At 37.2% G+C, this 21,523-nt stretch overlaps 2 protein-coding genes across 2 annotated transcripts in view; both read left to right on the forward strand.

Annotated features, from left to right (window-relative positions):
• RIOK2 (RIO kinase 2) overlaps positions 1 to 9,833 on the forward strand; it is a 28,841-nt gene extending 19,008 nt beyond the window's left edge. Inside the window, exons 8-10 of the mRNA XM_044265023.1 lie at positions 2,531 to 3,052; positions 5,417 to 5,513; positions 9,555 to 9,833. Coding sequence (XP_044120958.1) covers positions 2,531 to 3,052; positions 5,417 to 5,513; positions 9,555 to 9,719 — 784 coding nt within the window. The 3' untranslated portion in view covers positions 9,720 to 9,833. The remainder of the gene's footprint in view (positions 1 to 2,530; positions 3,053 to 5,416; positions 5,514 to 9,554) is intronic.
• Positions 9,834 to 9,977: 144 nt separating this feature from the next.
• LIX1 (limb and CNS expressed 1) overlaps positions 9,978 to 21,523 on the forward strand; it is a 60,128-nt gene continuing 48,582 nt past the window's right edge. The window contains exons 1-3 of the mRNA XM_044265035.1: positions 9,978 to 12,325; positions 18,630 to 18,688; positions 20,393 to 20,552. Coding sequence (XP_044120970.1) covers positions 18,638 to 18,688; positions 20,393 to 20,552 — 211 coding nt within the window. The 5' untranslated portion in view covers positions 9,978 to 12,325; positions 18,630 to 18,637. The remainder of the gene's footprint in view (positions 12,326 to 18,629; positions 18,689 to 20,392; positions 20,553 to 21,523) is intronic.

Genomic DNA, 21,523 nt, shown 5'->3' on the forward strand with positions numbered 1-21,523 from the left:
ACCTTTGAAGTCTTTCTTTCTGTAGACTGTCTCTATATTTCTGTTCAATGCTATTCTTGGGATTTTTCCTCTTTTATAGAACCCCCCTTAATATTTCCTGCAGTATCGGCTTGGTGGTTGCATAGTCTTTTAAGTCTTGCCGGTCTTGGAAACTCTTTATCTCTCCATCCATTTTGAATGTCAGTCTTGCTGGATAAAGTATTCTTGGCTGCATGTTCTTCTCATTTAGTGCCCTGAATATATCTTGCCAGCCTCTTCTGGCTTGCCAGGTCTCTGTGGACAGGTCTGACGTTATTCTGATGGGCTTCCCTCTGTAAGTAAGGAGCCTCTTTGCCCTGGCAGCTTTCAAGAGATTATACCTACAATTATAATTTCTCAATTTGACTATCAGGTGTCGTGATGTTTTTTTGGAGTGTATAATCTTGGGTGGAGACCGTTCAGCCTCTAGTACATGAACGCTGGTTTCATTCGCGAGATTCGGAAAGTTTTCATGAAGGACTTGTTCCACGACATCTTCTAGACTTCTTTCTTTCTCCTCCCCTTCAGGAATTCCAATAATTCTGACGTTGGAACGCTTCATGGCATCACTTATTTCCCTAATTCTGCTTTCGTGGGATCTAAGCTGTTTGTTCCAGGCTTCCTCCTGATCCTTTCTCTCTATCTGTTTGTCTTCCAGATCACTAATTCTATCTTCTGTCTCAGTTACCCTAACTTTGAGAGAGTTTAGATTGGATTGGAACTCATTGAGAGCATTGTGGACCTCCTCCCTGGTAGCTTTAAGCTCCGCCCTAACATTGTGAACATCCTGTCTGGTCGCTTTCAGTTCAGCTCTAATCAATTCTGTTTGGTCATCCATGGCTTTCTCCAACCTAGCTATTGCCTGGATAATTGTTAGCCTGAATTCTCTTTCCGACATATTGTCTATGTTGATAGCCGTTAGCTCTGTTGCGGAAGGTCCATCCTCTGTATTTTTCTTCTGTTGGGCATTCCTCCTCCTAGTCATTTTGGTGGGAGAAGACTGAACAGATGTAGCTGGATGTATCAACTCTGGTGCAGTCAAGGTGCACCCTGGAACACTTCCTGATCTCCGTCTCAGAAGCCTCAGTCTGGGTGCAGAAGCTGAATAAATTCCCCCTTGGATGCTGGCAGTGCAGGTTCCAAGTTAAAGACCCTGGGGGCGCAGGATCTTTTGCTCGTCCCCAAAGCCAAGGCAGTGGCGGCTGTCTGGGAGCTCCTGACCGCCAGAGAGGTTCCAAGCAGCGATCGCACACTGAGATTTTGCCGCTGGCCGGGGCTGGGAGTGCCCGGCTTGCGCGCACCTCTTTTCAGAGGGGGCTGTGGGTCGGGCGCGCGTCTGGGGCACTGAGAACGGGGCGCTGGTCCGTAAGCCGCAGGCTGGGCTTTTGCGCGCCTCTGTCCGGGGAAGAGTTTCGCGGGCGCGAGGCTTAGACTTTGAAACAATGGCCCGGGTCTAGAAGCGCCCCAGGGCCTTAGAAACCCAGGAGAGCTGGAGCAACGTGCACGCGCATCTCAAGCTTTGTGGTAGGGCTAGCGCGCGTTCTGCAGACCGGCTCCCATCCCCTCACAGGAGCCGGAACCCCGCGCTCTGGGGCACGCTGGCGGCTTAGGGACCAGGAGCCGGTTTCTCCGCCGCACTCTCTCTGCCTCCGCGCCGGGGAGGCCGTCTGGGACCGGGGACTCAAGCCCCTGTCCCTAGCCGCCCCGATTCCCACAGTTTGCCCCCGCGATCCTTTGCTCTTTTGGAGTGCTTTCAACCAGTCTCCGAGTTAATGCTGGTCCCCAGACGCAGGGCACTCTCGCTCGTATCGGGGTATTACTTTCCCACCGGTCGCCTCTGGTGGCTCCCTCCCCCTTTTGTTTATCTTCCGATCTCAGTCCACTGTTCCCATTCCGCTTTACCTGCTCACTGGCGTCTTCTGCCCCTGTAGAGATCCAGACGTGTATAATTCTGATCTCAGGCTGATTTCATGGGTGATCAGAGTTCTTTGGTAGGTAATCAGCTCACTTTGGGGTACCAGCTGAAAAGACGCCTCTTCCTAGTACCCCGCCATCTTGTCCCCCCCTGAATAACCCATTTTTAAGGAAGCAAGTCAAGTGTTCATTGTGGTTTATGTTTTCCTTTGTTCAGAAGAGAAACTATATTTAATTGATTTATGGAAAATAATTATATATAAATTCTCAAAGCAAAATTTCCCCATTTATTTATTTCTTAAAAGAAGAAATCTTTAGCCCCTTTTGAAAGTCAATTTATTAAATAAATATCAACTGATGTTAATACTTTCTACTAGTATTTATTGCTTTCCATAGTCACTTTATTCTTACATGACAATAAGCCTGTATCTTTTACATTTGAATACCTAACGAAGTATTAGATTTTAGGGAAAGAATAATCTTTAAAACATACAAACTACTAAACTCATTTGAGGATTATAATTTGTCAGGATAATAAATACCCATGTCAGGTACATTTTTTTTTCCTATTACTTAAGCACTCATTCTTTTTTCCTAGGAGGGAAGACTCTCTTGATGTAGAGGTTTCTGCCAGTGGCTACACAAAGGAAATGCAAGCAGATGATGAACTGCTTCATCCAGTGGGTCCAGATGATAAAAATACTGAAACAGAAGATGAGTCTGAATTCTCACATTCTGATGAAGAGATGTTAGAAAAAGCAAAGGTTTATAGTTTAGAAAATCATAGTGATCGAAACTCTTCAGATGAAACAGCTGACTGCTGTTGCAAATCATCTGGAGATCTTGAGCAAATAAAGGAAGGTGATTTGTCAGATGAGAGTGCTGATGCACACAATTTTGAAATACCTGAATTTAGTCAAGCTTTAGAAGAAATAGAAGAGCAGGTTGTTAACAGTTCTGTAACTGAGTGTTCTGAGGAGAAAAACAAAACTGAAAATGACACCAGGCAAAATGGTAAAGCAGGTCAAGGAGGAATCTGCATGGGCTATGAAGAATATGAAGATATATGCCCTCATCTGATTGCCTTGTCGTCATTAAACAAAGAAATCAAGCCTTTCAGGTATAGATGTCTGTGGATTGATTTTTTTTTTTAACACTTTAATGTGGAGACCTATACTTTATTCAGGGCTGGTAGATGAGTGGGTGTGTTTGTTTGTTTTTTCCCAAATGATGTAACAGAGTTATAGTCTTCCCCATTATGTGTAAATAATGAAAGCAAATAACCTTTTGTTAAAGTTCTCATTACCCTTTACAACCTATTATGTCAGTTTTAAGCAGTTCTGCCTTAAAAATGCAAACCAATTACATTAAAAGAATTATTTACAAACATTTGATAAATTGATCTTTTTTTAAAGATTTTATTTAATTCTTCCCCATTACGTGTAAATAATGAAAGCAAGTAACCTTTTGTTGTTAAAATTCACATTACCCTTTGCAACCTATTATGTCAGTTTTAAGCAGTTCTGCCTTAAAATGCAAACCAATTACATTAAAAGAATTATTTACAAATAGTTGATAAATTGATCTTTTTTTTTAAAGATTTTATTTATTTGACAGAGCAAGATCACAAGTAGGCAGAGAGGCAGGCAGAGAGAAGGGGGGAAGCAGGCCCCCCGCCAAGCAGAGAGCCCCATACGGGAGTCAATCTCAGGACCCCAAGATCATGACCTGAGCCAAAGGCAGAGGCTTAACCCACCAAGCCACCCAGGCTCCTCAAATTGATCTTGATAAATAGAACAAGTTGTAGATGGATGAATGTTCAGATATTTTTGTGATTTTACATCTAATGTATGTTTGATTTATGTGTAGTCCAATAAATATGCAGTAAGTATGCTCTCTTCCTAAAATACCTACTTATAGTGAATTTTCTCTGGTACTTTGAATCCTGTATCCCTATTTGCTCATTTACAGTTAAGATTATATAATGTTACTATATTATTTTTCTTGTAAGAGTTTTTTTCTTGCAAATAATAATACTAGCAAAAGATATAAAAAATTTAATTTCTAGACTTGGAGTAGTTTATCCAGAATCAAATAACTATAGTTCAATGAAATGGAGGTTTTTTTAAATTATTTTTGTTAACATATTATGTATTATTTGCTCGAGAGCTACAGGTCTGTGAATTGTCAGGCTTACACACTTCACAGCACTCACCATATCACATACCCTCCCCAATGTCCATAACCCAACCACCCTCTCCACAACCCCCTCCCTCCAGCAACCCTCAGTTTGTTTTGTGAGATTAAGAGTCTCTTATGGTTTGTTTCCCTCCCGATCCCATGTTTCATTTTATCCTTCCCTACTCCCCAGACCCCCTACTCTGCCTTTCAAATTCCTCATATCGTATGATATGAAGGAGAGCGTATGATAATTGTCTTTCTCTGATTGACTTATTTCACTCAGCATAATACCCTCTAGTTCCATCCATGACATTGCAAATGGCAAGATTTCATTCCTTTTGATGGCTGCATAGTATTCATTTGTGTGTGTGTGTGTGTGTGTGTGTGTGTGTGTGTATGTGTCTGTATATTTCACATCTTCTTTATCCTGAAATGGGAGTTTTCTTCAAAATAGTAATATGACAAAACTAAATTAATAGTACACTTATTAGGCATTTCTCAGTACATGTTCAGGCTTACTTGCTAAGGCTGTTTTATTGTGAAGCAAAACACAAAAATTTTGTGCCGTTTTTGTATGACCATATCCAGAATCTCAGGGCTATTACCACTCAAATAGGAAGCTTGTAAAATTAAATTCAAATCAAGGGTGGCAGTGGCTGAGGAGTTTGAGTAAGTAATAGAAGAAAATCTACATAGGTTAAATAGTTTTAGTATGGAGTAATTTGTTCTCTTTGAACACATGTTGGACAAAATTTTTGTTATTCAGAATGGAAACAAGATAACATTTTGATGAAAAATACTGTTAGGGGTTAATGTTGTCTGAATTTCTTATACCTTGTATACATAAAAACTTTGAGCATGTGTAAAACAAGTTATTTTCCATCATGTTTTCTGGCTTAACAGAGCAGACTACGAGAGTGCCCTCAGTTGTTGTCTGGGAGATGGCAGCAAAGTTTTACAAGGATTTACGTTGTAAGAGGCAGACATGGGTCAAGTTCAGTGAAAGAAAAGGAGATGATTAGTGAGAAAGATATGAATTGTGGGGACGTGATAACAAAGCCGGTGGCTGAAACATTCTACCATTTTGCAATTTTGATAGTGACTATTCGAATGCTGAAAAATGAAGTGTTAATAAATTGGGCTGAATTGTGGATAGTTTTACCTACACAGAAATTTTAAATATAATGATCTTTCTGGCATGTGTGTTTTTTAAGTTTTACTGTAATGTAGGAATAATATAAGTTAATTGCCATAATTAAATAAAAAATTAACTGGATAATTTGTGACTTTCTTTTAATTTTAGAGATGAAGAAAATACAGAAGATATTAAACAGAGCAGAACAAGAACTCTGAGTGTTACTTCTGCGGGCAGTGTTTTAAGCTGTTCAACAATTCCTCCGGTAACTATTCAGCATTTTCCAAATGTTGATTAGGTCATAACCTAACCTAATGGACAGATTGTAGACACTCATATATATGGTCCAGTCTTTGCAGTTTAATAATGAGGAAATTGAGGCCCAGTTGGTTACATTTGCTCAGGGTTACCCAGTGACAGCAGTGCAGCTGAAGTGCAAAGATGCACCAGTTTCACTAGCTAGTTCTTTAATTTTGAAGGAGAAAAGTGGGTAATTTAAAAATGTTGGGTATCGTAACTTTTTGTTACACATTTAGCAACTGTGTTCAAAACAATTTCTTAAGGGGCATTTTCTGTGCAGGAGAGTGAACACAAATAGTCCAGCTTCTGAGGAGCTTTACTGCCTGCCATCCTTCTCTGCAGGGTACCCTGTAGGAAGTTTTATTTCCTTAGTCAAATTTTTCTTTTAAGATTTTATTTATTTTATGACAGAGATCACAAGTAGGCAGAGAGGCAGGCAGAGAGAGAGAGAGAGGAGGAAGCAGGCTCCCCGCTGAGCAGAGAGCCCGATGCAGAGCTCAATCCCAGGACCCTGGGATCATAACCTGAGCTGAAGGCAGAGACTTGAACCCACTGAGCCACCCAGGCGCCCCTCCTTAAGTCAATTTTTAGGGAAAGAAATAAAATTACATCGTTGGTGTATTTTCCTAATGCTTAAAGGCATGAAGTTAAATACCATTGAAACCAGTTTTTAGTGATAACTTAAAATGAACAAAAGGAAATCAGTTTAGAAGTTAGAAAGGGGGGGCCTATTGATATAAATCAATACATATATATAATATATTATATATATATGCATATAAATGTATTTACTCTTTATTGTTGGCCTTATAATTTACCTGATATTCTGGATGTAAAATTTAAATCTATGAAATTTTTGAAACACCTATTAATTATATTAAAAATCAAAAGTCTTCCTTTAAGTATTAGCAACCTATATTTATTAAGAATTCTCACACTTTTTAGGGGTGCCTGAGTGGCACCATCAGTTGAGTGTCTGACCTTTCATTTCAGCTCAGGTATTGATCTGAGTCCTGAGATCAAGTCCCAGGCCCCAGTCAGGCTCTTACTCAGTCTTCTCTTCAAGGCTCTCCCACTCTCTCTACCCCTCCACTCTCTCTTTCAAGTAAGTAAATAAATCTTTTAAAAAGGAAAAGAATTTCTCATACTCTTTGATTGTCTGTTCACCCTTGGCTTTGATATTTTCTATACTTAATGAGTTTTATTTACCCTTTTTTCTTTGATTTCTCAGATTGAAAACAAATGCTTTTATGTAATTACAGTGGTGTAAAACCAGCAATTGCATATAAAGTTTAGATTACTAATTAATGCTACTTTCTTAAATTCTAAGTTATGCTGTCTTCTGTATACAAAAATGATGACACTAACATTATCTTTAGGTTGTTTTTACTTTATCCCATTTCCCTTATAGCTAACAGGAACTTAAAGGTTAAAATGGGGTCAAACCAGAATGAATTGCATTATAAAATACAAATTTGCCTTCTAAAGAGAAAAAAGATCTCTTAAGCCTAGTTTGATCAAAAAGTTACCCTGTAGTCATTGGAAACAAATTGATCATCTTAATTCTTCTTTATTTTGGAAGTTTGGTCACACTGTTTTCCTTGAGGTCACATTTTATTTTGTTAAAAGACCAGGAGAAAACAATTTTTGTTAACTCTCTCTCTCTCTCTTAAGATTTTATTTATTTACTTGACAAGGAGAGAGACAGCAAGAGTGGGAACAGAAGCAGGGGGTGTGGGAGAGGGAGAAGCAGGCCTCCTGCTGAGCAGGGAGCTGGATGCGGGACTTGATGCCAGGCTCGATCCCAGACCCTGCGATCATGACCTGAGCTACCCAGCCTCAGTAACCCCTTTTGTTTCCTCTCTTAATTTGATGATTATTGTTTCACTATCTGGTAAAAGATTTTCTCTGTGCTCTTTGAAACTGTAATTTTAAGATCTGTTTTCTTCATATAAATACTTTTATAGTTCTCTGTTTATTGGCAGTTGCCACGTCTCAACCCTGTTCTTCCTAATATGTAACAAATTCTAATTAAACATTAAGGTATATAGCTTTTTAATAAATATATATGGCCAATAATAACAAAACAAACAATGGAATCAACAAAGTGCATGATTTTTGTTATTTTTTTAATGTACTCTAATAATACACAAGTATTTTGTGTTTCTTCATTTTAAAAAAATATGTAGTAAGCGAGATTTTTCTCTCCCTTCTTTAACATGAAAAATTAACCTTGTAGGATTCATAAATTATTCCGGATCAGGAGTAGGTGCATGCATAGTAATTTGTTATCTCCTTATTTTCTTCAGCTTCTTGGTGTGATTATCCTATGGTCTCATCAAAGTGAAAAACCAAGGGAAAATTCAAGCAGAACACTTAGAAAAGAAATTGATTTTTCTTTCTTGGCAATATTCTAGAGACATCTGTGAACTCTTGTAGTTTAAATGTGGTTCATCTTCTACTATTGTCTTCCTGGGACTCTTAGTTTCCTATTATTGGTTGCCTTTCCTGTTCCATGTCTTTCTCTTACCTAGTGTAATTCTTTATTTGGCAGTACAGATTCCAGTAATTACATGAGTGAATGGGAGGGTCAGTACTTTTTATTACTTAAAATGTCTTACCCTGTTCTAATACTTGATTGGGAGCTTAAGTGTTTGAGTTATGGTTTGGGAATAATTTTCCTTCAGAATTCGGAAGGTATTGCTGTTTTGTTCTTGTTGTAGTTAAGAAGATGCTTTTCTAATTCAGGATTCTGGTCTCCTGTTGGGGTGAGGCGGTTATGATATTTTGCTAGTCTTCCTAGGGTATCGAAGAGTCCTGGGGGCCAGTCACACTTGTTCTAAACTTTCAGCCAATCCTACAGCTTTCAGTTCTGAAACTTCGGGATACCAGTTCCTTCTAAGTCTCCTCCCTTACTGGTTTGGGTGACTGCATCTCAAGGGGTTTTCTGCAGGGACTTGAATTCTGATTCTTCCATCTGTTTCTATCCTTTATTCTCGTGCCTTTTTTCCCATTGAGAATCATTAAGACTAAAATTAAGAAGGATAACTTGTTAAAGCCTGTTGACTGAGTGTAGTGTCCTTAACTGTGTTAAATAATGCAAAGTCTCCATTTAACTAACCTGGTCCAAAGTTTTATAGTACAAATATACAACCCAAGAAATAGTCTATTAGGCAGACTAATTCTTCTAGCCCCTTTTTGCCTGTTATGCTTTAATTTTTTAACTTGAAAGATATTTAATAAGTTTTTTGTGCCTAGCCTAGGTTGAGGCATATTAAAAAGAGACTCTTGCTTCAACCATTGCAGTATCTCTTTTTTAGGAAATAAATTGGATGATACAAAGTTATATACAATTTAAAAACAGGCAGTAGTGCTACAGATGAAGAAAAGGTTATTGGGAACAGAATATTCAAACTTTTTATTTATATTGTAAGTGACACTAGGAGCCTGAGTCTTAACAAGAAATCATTTGAATTTATATTGAGAAATTATTCTACATTTCCCAAGAATTGTATAAAGACTTTTTCATGTAAATGCTGCCATCAGGTCATCCCTATACCTGAAGTTAGAAAGACTCTTGGATACATTTTGACCAGTTGTGAATGCTTTCCAACACACTTTTCTACTGCAGCACCATTTCTACTTTTATCTTGAACACAGAGAAACAGTTTTTATCTTGGGTTTTTTGGTTTTCCTTTTTTGGTTTCAGTTTTCCTGATGGACACTAGGTGGCACTATGGAGATTTGTTAGTCAAAGAATTGCGTATTACTTTTTGCTCTAATCTGTATTTCTGTTAGTAATTTAATTTCTCCTATTTTGTAACCATTAGTTTGTGTTTATTTTATTGTTGGTTCATATAGGACTGTCAGTATTTGGAATTCAAGAAATTCATGCTCTTAATAAATTTTAAAAAATATTAACAATGTAAATCTTTGTTTTATTGAATATTTACTCCTTATCATAGTGGTCAGTTATCGGTAATACTAACTCATTAAATCTTTCCAGGAAATGGTGAAACAGAAGGTGAAACGTCAGTTGACGAAACAGCAAAAATCAGCTATCAGACGTCGATTGCAAAAAGGAGAAGCAAATATATTTACAAAACAACGAAGAGAAAACATGCAAAATATTAAGTCAAGCTTAGAAGCAGCCAACTTTTGGGGAGAGTAATATATTTAAGATCTTAAATATTTTTCAGAAAGTTATTAGGATCCCTTTTTAAGCCCCCTGTAGTCTTTTCTAGACCAAGACAGATATATAAATAAATAAACTCTCTTTCTCCTATTAATTTGATTCATTTAGTATGTGTCTTCCAAAGAATAATTATAGTAATTCTGCTAAAGCAATCTAATTCTTCCAAGTATTTTAGGTGACTGGTAAATCTGCCAAAATTTTTTTTTCAAAATAATCTTTATTAGGAATATCTGGGTATTTAAAAATATATATATATTTTTGTTGTTGTTGTTGTTGTTGTTTTTTGTTCTAACTACTTTGTGGGTTGTTTTGAGGACTACATAAGGTAATATACAGAAAGCACTTAGAACAATGCCTGGCACTTTATAAACATTCCTTAAAGTTTAATGAATTTGTATTAGAATGAAATTATTAGAATGAAATTGTAACGATGTTTATCTTTCTGCTGTTCTAACGATTTGGTTGCATTCCATCTAACCACTAGAAGAATTTACTGTAATCTATTTTTTTTAGTTTCCAGTATTAAGAATCAGCCACATAATGCATAATTTTATTTTTTGCTTTTTACATTGGTAATGCAGTCATGAGAACAAAAAGTTGCCATGGTCTCACCAGTTTCCACATTTGCCAGTTTTTATGCAGGCCTAAGCAGAAGAGTTAGGTGTGGGAGGAGGTAGACAGGATGAGGAATGAAAACTTAGCTGGGTGGGTCCTAAACATTAAAGAAATATTTGACAGTAGCAAATACTTAGCACAGGAGAGAAAGAAAATACATAAGACATGGTTCCTCCCTCAAAGACTTCATGATCCACTGAGATGTGAAGATGGGTGCTAAAGTGTGTGTACCTGATGATGAATTCAAATCTCCTCAACATTGCCCAGTGGGCCAAAAGGGACATCGCCTATGGTGAAAAATAGCCACTAGATGGCAGTGTCACTCCACAGTCACCTGGCCGATGATCCTAAAATTACTTGGATCTGTGATAAAAATAACAGATTTATTTCCAAGAATGATAAAGACAGCAGATACCCTTTCACCTTTGTAAAATTCATTCTGCTATTTGCAAGACCTATCATCTAATAAATTACCTTTAATAATGGAGATGCAAGAAAGTATCTCATTCAATTCCTCTAAAAATTAACTAATTTTGTAGTGTAAAAATACACTAATTTTGAAGTGTTTACCTAGCTTTGAATTTTAGGTGTGCCTTTAAAGCATTTACTAAATAAATCTATTTTAAAACATTTTAATAGAATAAAATGGTGTTGAAGACAGCTTAATAGAACCATAGAATATTTATCTTGTAATATATACTGTTGTTAGAATGTCTAAGGTAAACTGGGAATAAAGCTATATGACTTCACCCTCAGTTTTACTGAGTTGATGTAGTCTACTTTTGGGTACCTACTACATAAAAAACATGCTGCTACTTAAGGAACATTGAAGGCAAGTAAACATAGCTCTTAATAGCCTGAGATTTCCTGTGGTTTTCAGAACAAATTAGTCAAATGCACAAATCTAAACAAATGACCCAGTGTGTAATCACGACAATTTCTAAAAGATGTTTTTGAGTAGCCATCAATTAGAAGTCAGTTTGCCTTATCGGCATGTAACCCTCATGTTTTAAAACACCCGTACTGAATAATGAGCAAAAATAAAATAGAAGTGCACTGCTAATACAGTCGAGACATGTACTGTAATTGCTATTAAAACACTTTTGAGTCTGGGAGTTCCAAATTTAAATACTGGTTCTACCTTTCCCAAACTTAAAGTGCCTTCTGTAGCCTGTCTAACCTCACTTTTTTGATTTGTGAAATAAGGACATTTAGTAGTGCCTGTCTTAGAGTTATTGTAAAAATTAAATAACACCTGTAAGGAGCGTAGCACAGTGCCTGATAACGTGCTGTATGTTAGGAAGTACTGCTCAAATGATTTCAGGTTACCAAAAGAAGGATTCCTGAGGAATCTTCCCTATTTCCAAGGTCATTGAATTTTGACCATGAACCTTTCAGTTTTGTTTTATCTGGATGCACAAATGCATTGCTTGTAGGCTTTCATCCTCTACTTGTTACTCCTATTAAGTAAGTTTTTCCTACATGATAATGCAGTTTATACTTGTTTTAAATAACAGACATTGTTAGCCATTGGTCTGTTCTTTGGTGCGTAGCTGGCTGGCTGTCTTTAAAAAAGCTTTCAATAGAACCCTGTAGATCTTTACAGGGTACTAAACAGAAGATAATCTGTCTTTTAGTCATGTATGCAATAAGTTTTAAGAAACAGACGAAGAGTTACCTAATTAAAGAACTTTCCTCGTAAACCTGCTGCCTTAGAAGTGTATCAGACACTTCCACAATGTGGAGGGATGAATTCATCAGGTTCTCAGGGAAAGCACTACCCTGAGGTATAGATATTTTCAAGTCACATGCAATATTCTGGGTGGTTAAGGTTCACCATCTCCACTGTTCTTCATATCTCTTCAGAATATCTCCATAGAGAGCATCAGACCATATCTTAGTTTGACCTTGATTTGCTGTATGAAGGTCTCAACCATCCTATGCAACTGTAGAAGGCTGGGAATGAGGTAAAGTTCATAATGTGACTTACACAGTTATTTTATAACTGGGAGTGTGGAAATAACTCCAAAGTCTACAACACTTGGACTGAGTGACTAATACAGTTATATTTTAAATATAATTTTTCTTTTACCTTAATATAAATAATGACATTAAAATTAGCATTCTATATACCATTTACAATCAGATTATTGTAGCTTAACTCATAAATAGGAGTATGCCTTGTAACACAAAAATACATTACTTGGAATATTTGTTATGATATTATATGCTTCCATTAAAAAAATTAACCACTTGGGGCGCCTGGGTGGCTCAGTGGGTTAAGCCACTGCCTTCAGCTCAGGTCATGATCTCAGGGTCCTGGGATAGAGTCCCACATCGGGCTCTCTGCTCAGCAGGGAGCCTGCTTCCTCCTCTCTCTCTGCTTGCCTCTCTGCCTACTTATATCTCTCTCTGTAAATAAATAAATAAAATCTTTAAAAAAAAAAAACACTTGAATGAGTCAAAAAAAATGCTTACTCTAACTGCTGTGGATAGAAGTTTGGCTTACATAAAGAAAAAAAAACACAGTGTTCAGATAAGTTTTGCAAATGCTTGATGTTGTCTAAAGATATTAGATTAAATTTAGATTAAATTTTTTAAAATAAAATTTTTGTTGACTGAAGGCCTCTGCTGTGTTTGGGGAGACAAAAATAAATATGCAACAATTACATGATGGTACAAAGTAGACTGTACTAAAGAGCCTGGTATCATTGATCTCATGCTGAGGAACTTCAAAGACAGTGGATAAGTGAAAGGCTAGAGTAATTTGGAGAGTTGTGGGGAAGACGGATTTGTTTGAATAAGTAGACTGAAAAATACCTTACAAATAGGAAGTCATGCAAAAGACGAATATAATATGCTATAGTTGGGAAAGGGATATTAGGCAGCAAAGGACCAAATTAAAGATGATTTTGAAAATTTTTATGGAATTAACTCGATATATTGCAAAAGGAGCATTTGTAGATTTTGAGCCCTGTAGTGATTTGATTTTAAAGGTGTTGGGAGGGTGCTTCGCTGGCTCAGTTGGTAGATATGCAAGTTTTATTTTTTTACAGATTTATTTATTTGAGAGAGAAAGCATGCACACACATGCATACGTGAGGGCAGGCAGGGTGGGGGTGGGGGAACAATGGGGGAAAGAGAAGCAGCCTCCCCACTGAGCAGGGAGCCTTGCAAGGCACAGGATCTATCCCAGGACCCTGACATCAAGATCCTAAGCTGAAGGCAGACATTTAACTGAGGTATCCCAATCATGTGACTCTTGATCTTAGGGTCATGAATTCAAGCCCCATGTTGGGTTTGATGATATTTTAAAAGTTAAAATTTTTTTTTAATTTTAAAAAATAATAAAGTAGAAGGGAGAACTAAGGGAACTTTGTCAATGTTAGACAATTTTTTGGAAGAAATCTAACAGAAGCTAAAATATTGCAGATCAGCTTAAGTATTAAGGTTAAGAAAATCTGGGATAGAATCCTATTATACTAGAGGTATAGAGATTTTTGATTACCTTATTTTTATTTTAGGGGTGAGAAAGCATTTTTATATGTAAAATTACTTGCTCAAAGTCACTTGGAGTAAATAGGGTTGGGAATGAGGGGGAGGAAAAGATGGAATTGATACATAACCAGAAAAGCAAAAGGTAGAAGAAGCAGAGTACTCAAGTAGTTTAGAACTGCAAAGTCACCAAAGTCCACAAGCTTTGACTCAAATTCTTGGTATGGAGGTTTGAGAAGAGACAGTCCCTTACAACCAGGACAAGGTTTTGAGTCCTATCCCCCACAAAACTTCCTCCCTTTATAGAAAATGGTTTTTATTTGTTTTTTCCATGATAAACCTTTCATTTTTCTCACAGGTCCAAGAAAACCCATCTCAATAGACTGAAGCCCTGAGTGGAACATTTCTGGTTTTTCATGGCGGGGTGGGAAGGGAGTAGGGTAGTAGAGTAGGGAGTAGTACTTTTTCTTTGATCTCAAGGCTACTGAGGTACCTGGAGAAGATGAGAAGAATATATTATTCTCTAACTTGGTCTTGCTGTAGTTTTCATTTTGTGGAAAAATGGGGCCCTTTCTATACAGTTTTCTATTTCCTTTAAACAAATTTTTGAAAATAAATATTTCTTTTGTGTCAACAGGATGCATGCTAAGTGCAGTACTCTGGTAGTTAACTGTATAGGAAGTGAAATGGAAATTATAGTTTACAGTGTGAAATGGATGGGCGCAAGGCTTTTATCTTAATGTAAGCTATCCATAAATATAGCCTGAATTGAATTAAGAGTATACTAATGATGCAATCTTTACAGAAACCTTCATCTAAAATATATGGAGCTATGAAATTACTGGCTTGTTTGAACCTAACATATCCATCAACGAATCTCAGGTTTAAGTCGTTTATTTACAACCAGTAAACATTCTTCCCAGGTTTGTTTTAATCTAATATTATTAATTTTTTTCATAGTCTAGGTTTTTATTTGCTTATTACTTTTGCTTATTACTGTTGCAAAGACTTAAACATTCCAAAGAACTCATACCCCCAGAAATATGACTATCAAAAGAAAGGGAAAAAGAAGGTAGCTTTAGTTAGCCTGTCCCATCCCTCAGCATGCCCTTCCTTTATACAACAAAGACTCAGCTGAAGTTCAGACACCTCTTTTAGAATCAATCTGATCACATAGTCACAACTTGTGTAAAGTTGGTTTTTGTTTTTTTTGTTTTTGTTTTTGTTTTAGCACCCAGCAAAATAAACTTCTGTCCCAGACAGAAGTCTGTCCCAGGCAGAAGGTGAGGGTTGGGGGGCATGGGAGATGGTTCCTGTGAGGAAATGGAAGGAGAGGGAGAAGAACCAATAATTAGATAACCCTATATGAGAGAAAATATTATTATAAAGTCTACTAGAAAAATTCACTCCATAAACAAAACAATAAGCTATTCTTTCCCAAATATATATTACGCTGGATGTCAGCCAGCCACATTTAAGGTAATGAGTTCAGTTTTCACAGAACACGTATCTAATGACCTAAGGGTTTGGCGCTATTGTCTCCAATCTTGTAAATGAATATTCAGATTCTCTCACCTTTAAGTATCTCTTGAGTTTATCCTAAAAATTTAATCTGTCAACTAGTAAAACCTCCTCTGGTGAGATCTTTGGCCTTCTTAAAGAATCAATTCTGACTTTTCTTCCAAGGCCAAATACCAAGACAGGGCTGCATAATTGCTTACTTAAAACAGTCAAGAAGGGGAGCCTGGATGGCTCAGTCAAGACTTCAGCTCAGGTCATGATCTCAGAGTCCTGGGATGGAGTCCCAAATTGGGCTCCTTGGTCTGCTGGGAGCCTCCTTCCTTCTCTCCCTCTACTGCTCCCCTTGCTTGTGCTCTTTCTCTCTCTCTCTCTCTCTGTAAAATAAAATCTTAAAAAAAAAAAAATGTCAAGGCATGGGAAGTTTCAAAAAAACAGGTATATTTTCATTGTGCTTTCTGGTTAAGAGTGTTGATTCTGAATGCAGTTTTACCTGGGGTGGGGGGAAGATACTATTTTAAGAAAGCATTTTTTGTAATATTGTATGAAAATGAGGAGATGTACGTTTTTCTAACCTGTAAATGGGATATTAATTCTCTAATTATCTGTTCATGTAGTTAATTAAACAGATTAATACTTATTGATGATTTCCTAAATGTAGTGAAATATCAAGGTAAAAATGAGATAAAGTTATTTTATATTACCTGTGTTTTTTTTTTAAAGATTTTATTTATTTATTTGACAGAGAGAAATCACAAGTAGGCAGAGAGGCAGGCAGAGAGAGAGAGAGGGAAGCAGGCTCCCTGCTGAGCTGAGAGCCCGATGCAGGACTCGATCCCAGGACCCTGAGATCATGACCTGAGCTGAAGGCAACGGCTTAACCCACTGAGCCACCCAGGCGCCCTTACCTGTGTTTTTTAATTTTGTCTGAGGTTGCTTTTCTAACTGACCTTCTCATAAATACCTTGAATCAAACATCTCATTGGTCCTTTCCCAGTTGAGAGTTTAAAAAGTTGGGGCTAACCAGACATTCATTCTTCCTACTAGTCTCTTCAGCTTTGTTTAGCTGACACTAAACCTTTAGTTATTGCCTCTGCAAAGTAAGTTTCTTCCTGGCCTTGCCCTTCTTCACCCTCCAACATACCCCTAGAAACAGTCTTGCTCACAGCCCTGACCCTCTTTTGCCAATCCAGCTCTTAGGCCCTTCCAGCTCCCTTCACCCAACTCCCATTGGAATCTGGAAGGAGCTGCTATCAGTCATTTCCCATTGTTTTGTAGAGGATATACTCCCTCTAACTTTAATTCTTTTTCATTTTATTTGCTTTATCTTAAATTGTAAATTTTTAAGAATCAAAACATTAGCAAGTAAGTGAAAAAATTATTGCAGGAAAGATAGTCTTCCTAAGTTTCAATCCATGTTTTCTCCGCCCCTCAGTCACTTCATTTCCTACAGATGAGTAGCTATGATTTGGCTCAGACTCAGTTACTGCAAGCCTCTTCTTTGTGGAGTCTGCATGCCTGCCCACTTGGAATTTGACCCTCTTCACTACAGCCATACCTGCAGGCCCAGTGTCCTGGTTTACTGATTCCAGCCTCCTCCTCCAGGACAGAGCAGATCATGAAGTGGGGAGGCAAGGAGAAGAGTAAATGTTCTTTCCTTTTTATAACCAAAGATGATACTTTGATACATTTATTATGTGTTTTAACATGATTGATGTTATTTCAATTGGTGACCCCCCACTTCCTTACCCCTTTTGTGCCTATAATGAGCCACTTAACAACAAAAATATTACTGGAATTATAAGAATGAATTTTCTTTTCCTGTTTCCATAGACTTTTTTGTTGCATTGTGCATGAAATAGTGCAAAATATACCACCTTGATTTCTTACATTCTCAGAGTTCTGTACTCTGAGAATGTAAGTATGCTGTTGCCCTGAGCCTTCCTCTTTTACCATAGGGTAAAAGTTTTGAATACTAAATATGTCAGTTGGATGCCATTTTTCACTCTTCTGAGTAATACAGAATTTGTAAAGACATCATTTTGGTTTTCACTGTAGTCATCTACCTTTGTTTTAATACTTGAGTTTTTTTTATGGCCTATGACTACAGGTAGTTGAGGTTGACAGTGAAATCTAGCATGCGAACCATAGAGTCTATATGAAATAGACATATAGCATAGGGGTTTCTTAAGCTTTTCCAATTCCATCAGGTACTTTTTACATCAAAGACAGAGAACTAGGAGAAGCCACTGAGTTGGTTTTTTATGTCTTACCTCAGAACTCTAGGGTGAGAAGTCTTTATGGGTGGACAAGGAAAAATGTTTATCAGAGGATTTGGAAAACTTCTGCTGAAGCTTTGGACCTGAACTGAAAGAAGAAACTATACTATCCAACTGGAATGTTGTACAGTCCCCTTTCTATAATTCTTTTTTCATTTCTTAAAATATAACTCAGTAAAGATCATGATTTTTTTTTAAAAGATCTTATTTATTTATTTGACAGAGAGAAATCACAAGTAGGCAGAGAGGCAGGCAGAGAGAGAGAGAGGGAAGCAGGCTCCCTGCTGAGCAGATGCGGGACTCGATCCCAGGACTCTGAGATCATGACCTGAGCCGAAGGCAGCAGCTTAACCCACTGAGCCACCCAGGCGCCCAAGATCATGATATTTTTATAGAATTATCTTTGCAAAGCTGTTTTGTGGTTCTCTAAGTGGACTCTTAACAATTTGCCTTTTTTTTTTAAAGATTTTATTTATTTGACAGACAGAGATGACAAGTAGGCAGAGAGGTAGGCAGAAAGGCAGGCAGAGAGAGAGAGAGAGAGAGGAGGAAGCAGGCTCCATGCAGAGCAGAGAGCCGGATGTGGGACTTGATCCCAGGATCCTGGGATCATGACCTGAGCCGAAGGCAGAGGCTTTAACCCACTGAGCCACCCAGGCCCCCTACAGTTTGCCTTCTTTAGAAAAATCTCGGGGAAGTTGAAAATTAATTTTCTTAACAAACTCCTAATTGGCATTGGTGATGAGTATCTTTGAATTGACCCTATTAATTTGTATCTCTCATTTGTTGAAGGGATATCAGGTTTACTGTGGAATTGTAAGTGTTCTATTTGAAGACCAGTCCAGCTTTTAGGAAATAAGTGTATTTTCAGAAGGCTAGAAAATGTGTGATAATATTTGTGGTCATTTGTAATATAGCCACAGTATCATAGATGTTAAATCTGAACGAAAGCATCCAACTCAGCTCCTTAATTTTCTAGGGGGGCCAATGGTGAGGACACTGAGCCCAGAGATGAGTAACTTCTTCAACGTCATAGAGGTAACAAAAATCAAATCCTAAATCTTACTAATATAAAATTCAGTGTTCTTTCCACCATACGACACAACCAAAATATTTTTATATACTGCTAGAATTAAATTTATGCCCATTAAAAAGTCCATTATTGATTGAAATCTGAGTATCAAACAATTTTTATATTATCATTCTCATTCCTTTGAGAATTTGTTTCTCTAATGGGAACCTTAAATATCCTGGTTTCCAATTTAGTATGACACTGAAAATACTTACATTCATTTATATGTTGTGTCCAATCACTGTATAATAATAGGCATTTATCTAGTTTCTCTCTTAAATTTATAAACTCATGAATGGCAAGGATACTGATGATTTCTTATTTGGCTCAGCCCACATAAAGTACACTTTGGGACCCTAAATAAGTGTCTTAACATGAAGTGCTACTTCTTTTCAAGTTCTTTCTTTAATAGTATCTGCACAATGGGGCAGCCCCATGTCTCTGTTGTGCGTAACATATACTCCTGGGGGCATTTACTAAGTAATAGTCATTATGATAAGAATTATTATTATAGCCCCATTTCTTTTGTTTCCTTTTATCAAGCCCACCCTTCTACCAACTAGCTGAAGAAGCCTATCACATGCAAAATATTTTACTTTTATATTATCTTTAAAGAACTGTTTTCAGTTAATCATATACCACATAATTATGGAATCTGAAAATTGGAAAGAACATTGGAGGGCACTCTCCTGTGCCTACTCTGGAAAAATATTTTAAGTAAAAGAGTGGTCCTCAGCAAGTTTTCAGTAACTAACATAGGTCACAGCCATTAAAAGTCAGTTCTGGTATAAATCCTAATTACTGCAGTGGAATCCCATGACTTATGTTTATGTCTCCTGTGGAAAAACTATTTAACCTTGTTGTGAGTGGTATGGGAATTAGAGAAAGGTACTATAATCTGTAAGATATTTTAGTAACTATATTCTTTAGAACAAGACATATTTTGCATCTCCTGAAAATTTTAATAGAAGGAGTTATCATGAACTAAAAGGAAGTGAGTGGTAGCAGATTTCACTAACTCAATCCTAGGAATGATTGCCTTGAAGAATAAATAGGAAAACAAACATTCTCAGGCAAGCCAAAAGACAGTGCAAAGGTTTTACTTACTACTACCCTCAGAAGCTACTATAACTTGGGTGAAGGGGGGTATTTTAAACTTGGTTCCCATAAGGACTCTCCGAATTCAAATAGAAAGCATAATCTGATCCCTGGCAATATCCATGATCTTTATAGCACTTCTTTACCAAAGAATTTAGATTGTACTAATTCTTAACTAGAAATTCTGAGCTGGAAATTCCTTTGTTACTAAAGTAATTTCCTTGAGAAATAACCTTCTTGATTTTATACTGGGGACAGCACATTTGAAGGTGGGGGACCAAAAGAAATACCCAAGTCAGAAAGCCGTACACCATTCAGGCAGAATCTGGTTGGAGAGGAAATCTGGTCCCATGATTATCGAGCTTCCCCGGCTAGCCTGTAGGTGGGTGTGTTTAACAGAAGGAAGCAATGGGAACCAGCCTGTCAGCCAGCCTTTAGAGCTAATTAGCTCAGCCTACAACAAAGATAAGTGAGCCTGGGAGGAGGGCCCCCTGAGGGGTCTTTAGATTCTGGGAAATGTCTGATTGGCAGATGTTAAAAGGGATTCTTTGGTAATCCTGTGCATCAATGAGCTGCACAAATTCAGTCCAGGACTGCAAGAATTCAGGCATGAGGACACTGTGCAGCAGGCTCACACAGGCAGACCCAAGATGGACAGAACCTTGGAATCCCTGAGACACATCATTGCCCAAGTCTTGCCTCACAGAGACCCCGCTCTAGTCTTCAAAGACTGTAAGTACTGAAGGGGAAAAAGTTTTCTGAAAATAGTCCTAAACGTCTAGTCACATCCTATTTAAGTATGATTTCTCCTAAATCTCTGTAGTCGTGTGCTGTGGTCTAAGTGATATTTAACTTGTTCCTGACTTCAGTCAGGAGAATGAATTCATTTCACCTACGTGTATTAGTTGCTGTGTTATTTTGTCAGTGATACATCTTACTAACTGTTTGGAAGTCTTTCCTAAAATAAAGACTGTCCAGAGACTTAATGAACTCTTCTAGATGCTTTTATAAATAAAGAAAGGCTGATTACTGCTGAGATTAAAGCTAAAAATAACTTAGATATGATAATATTCTGTATTTGTTAACCTGTTTAATCCTCAAAACATATTAACTGTGTTAAATTAAATATTGTGTTTGAAACTTTTTTTTGCAAACAACAATAAATAAATCACCAGTGAGCTTTTGAATTTTGGTAACAAATAATAACACTTTAATTAAAAGGCCAATAAAATTAGAGTCTTCCCACCTCTGCAACACCTCCCCCTCAAAAAAAAAAAATCTGAACAGCTATGGCAAAATTATTTCAAAAAAATTTTTTAATGATTATGAAAAATAATTCAACCAAGCTCTCCAATCCTAGCAATACTATTAAACCATTTGTCATGTAACTTAGTTTCTGGAACCAATTTGATTTCCTACTGCTGCAAAACAGACTATCTTCGTGTTGTATCTTATCTACAGTGAGTTTCATATTACAAAGGGCTTCTGAAATAGAATTTTGCTATGAAACTGCCCAAAAGGTAAAATGCATATGGAATTTTTTTTTCTTCAATAAGTTACAGCTTTCTTTGTGAATCTTGTTATGTTTGTCTCCATCAAAACATCAATGCTTTGGATTTTTGCTCTCTGATTGCTGAATAATGTTAGTTTCCAGATGTCCTTTTAGTTTATATTTCTGTTATGTGTGATGAAGACAAAAATGT

This window comes from Neovison vison, chromosome 1 (assembly GCF_020171115.1).
Source record: "Neovison vison isolate M4711 chromosome 1, ASM_NN_V1, whole genome shotgun sequence".
Taxonomy (NCBI): domain Eukaryota; kingdom Metazoa; phylum Chordata; class Mammalia; order Carnivora; family Mustelidae; genus Neogale; species Neogale vison.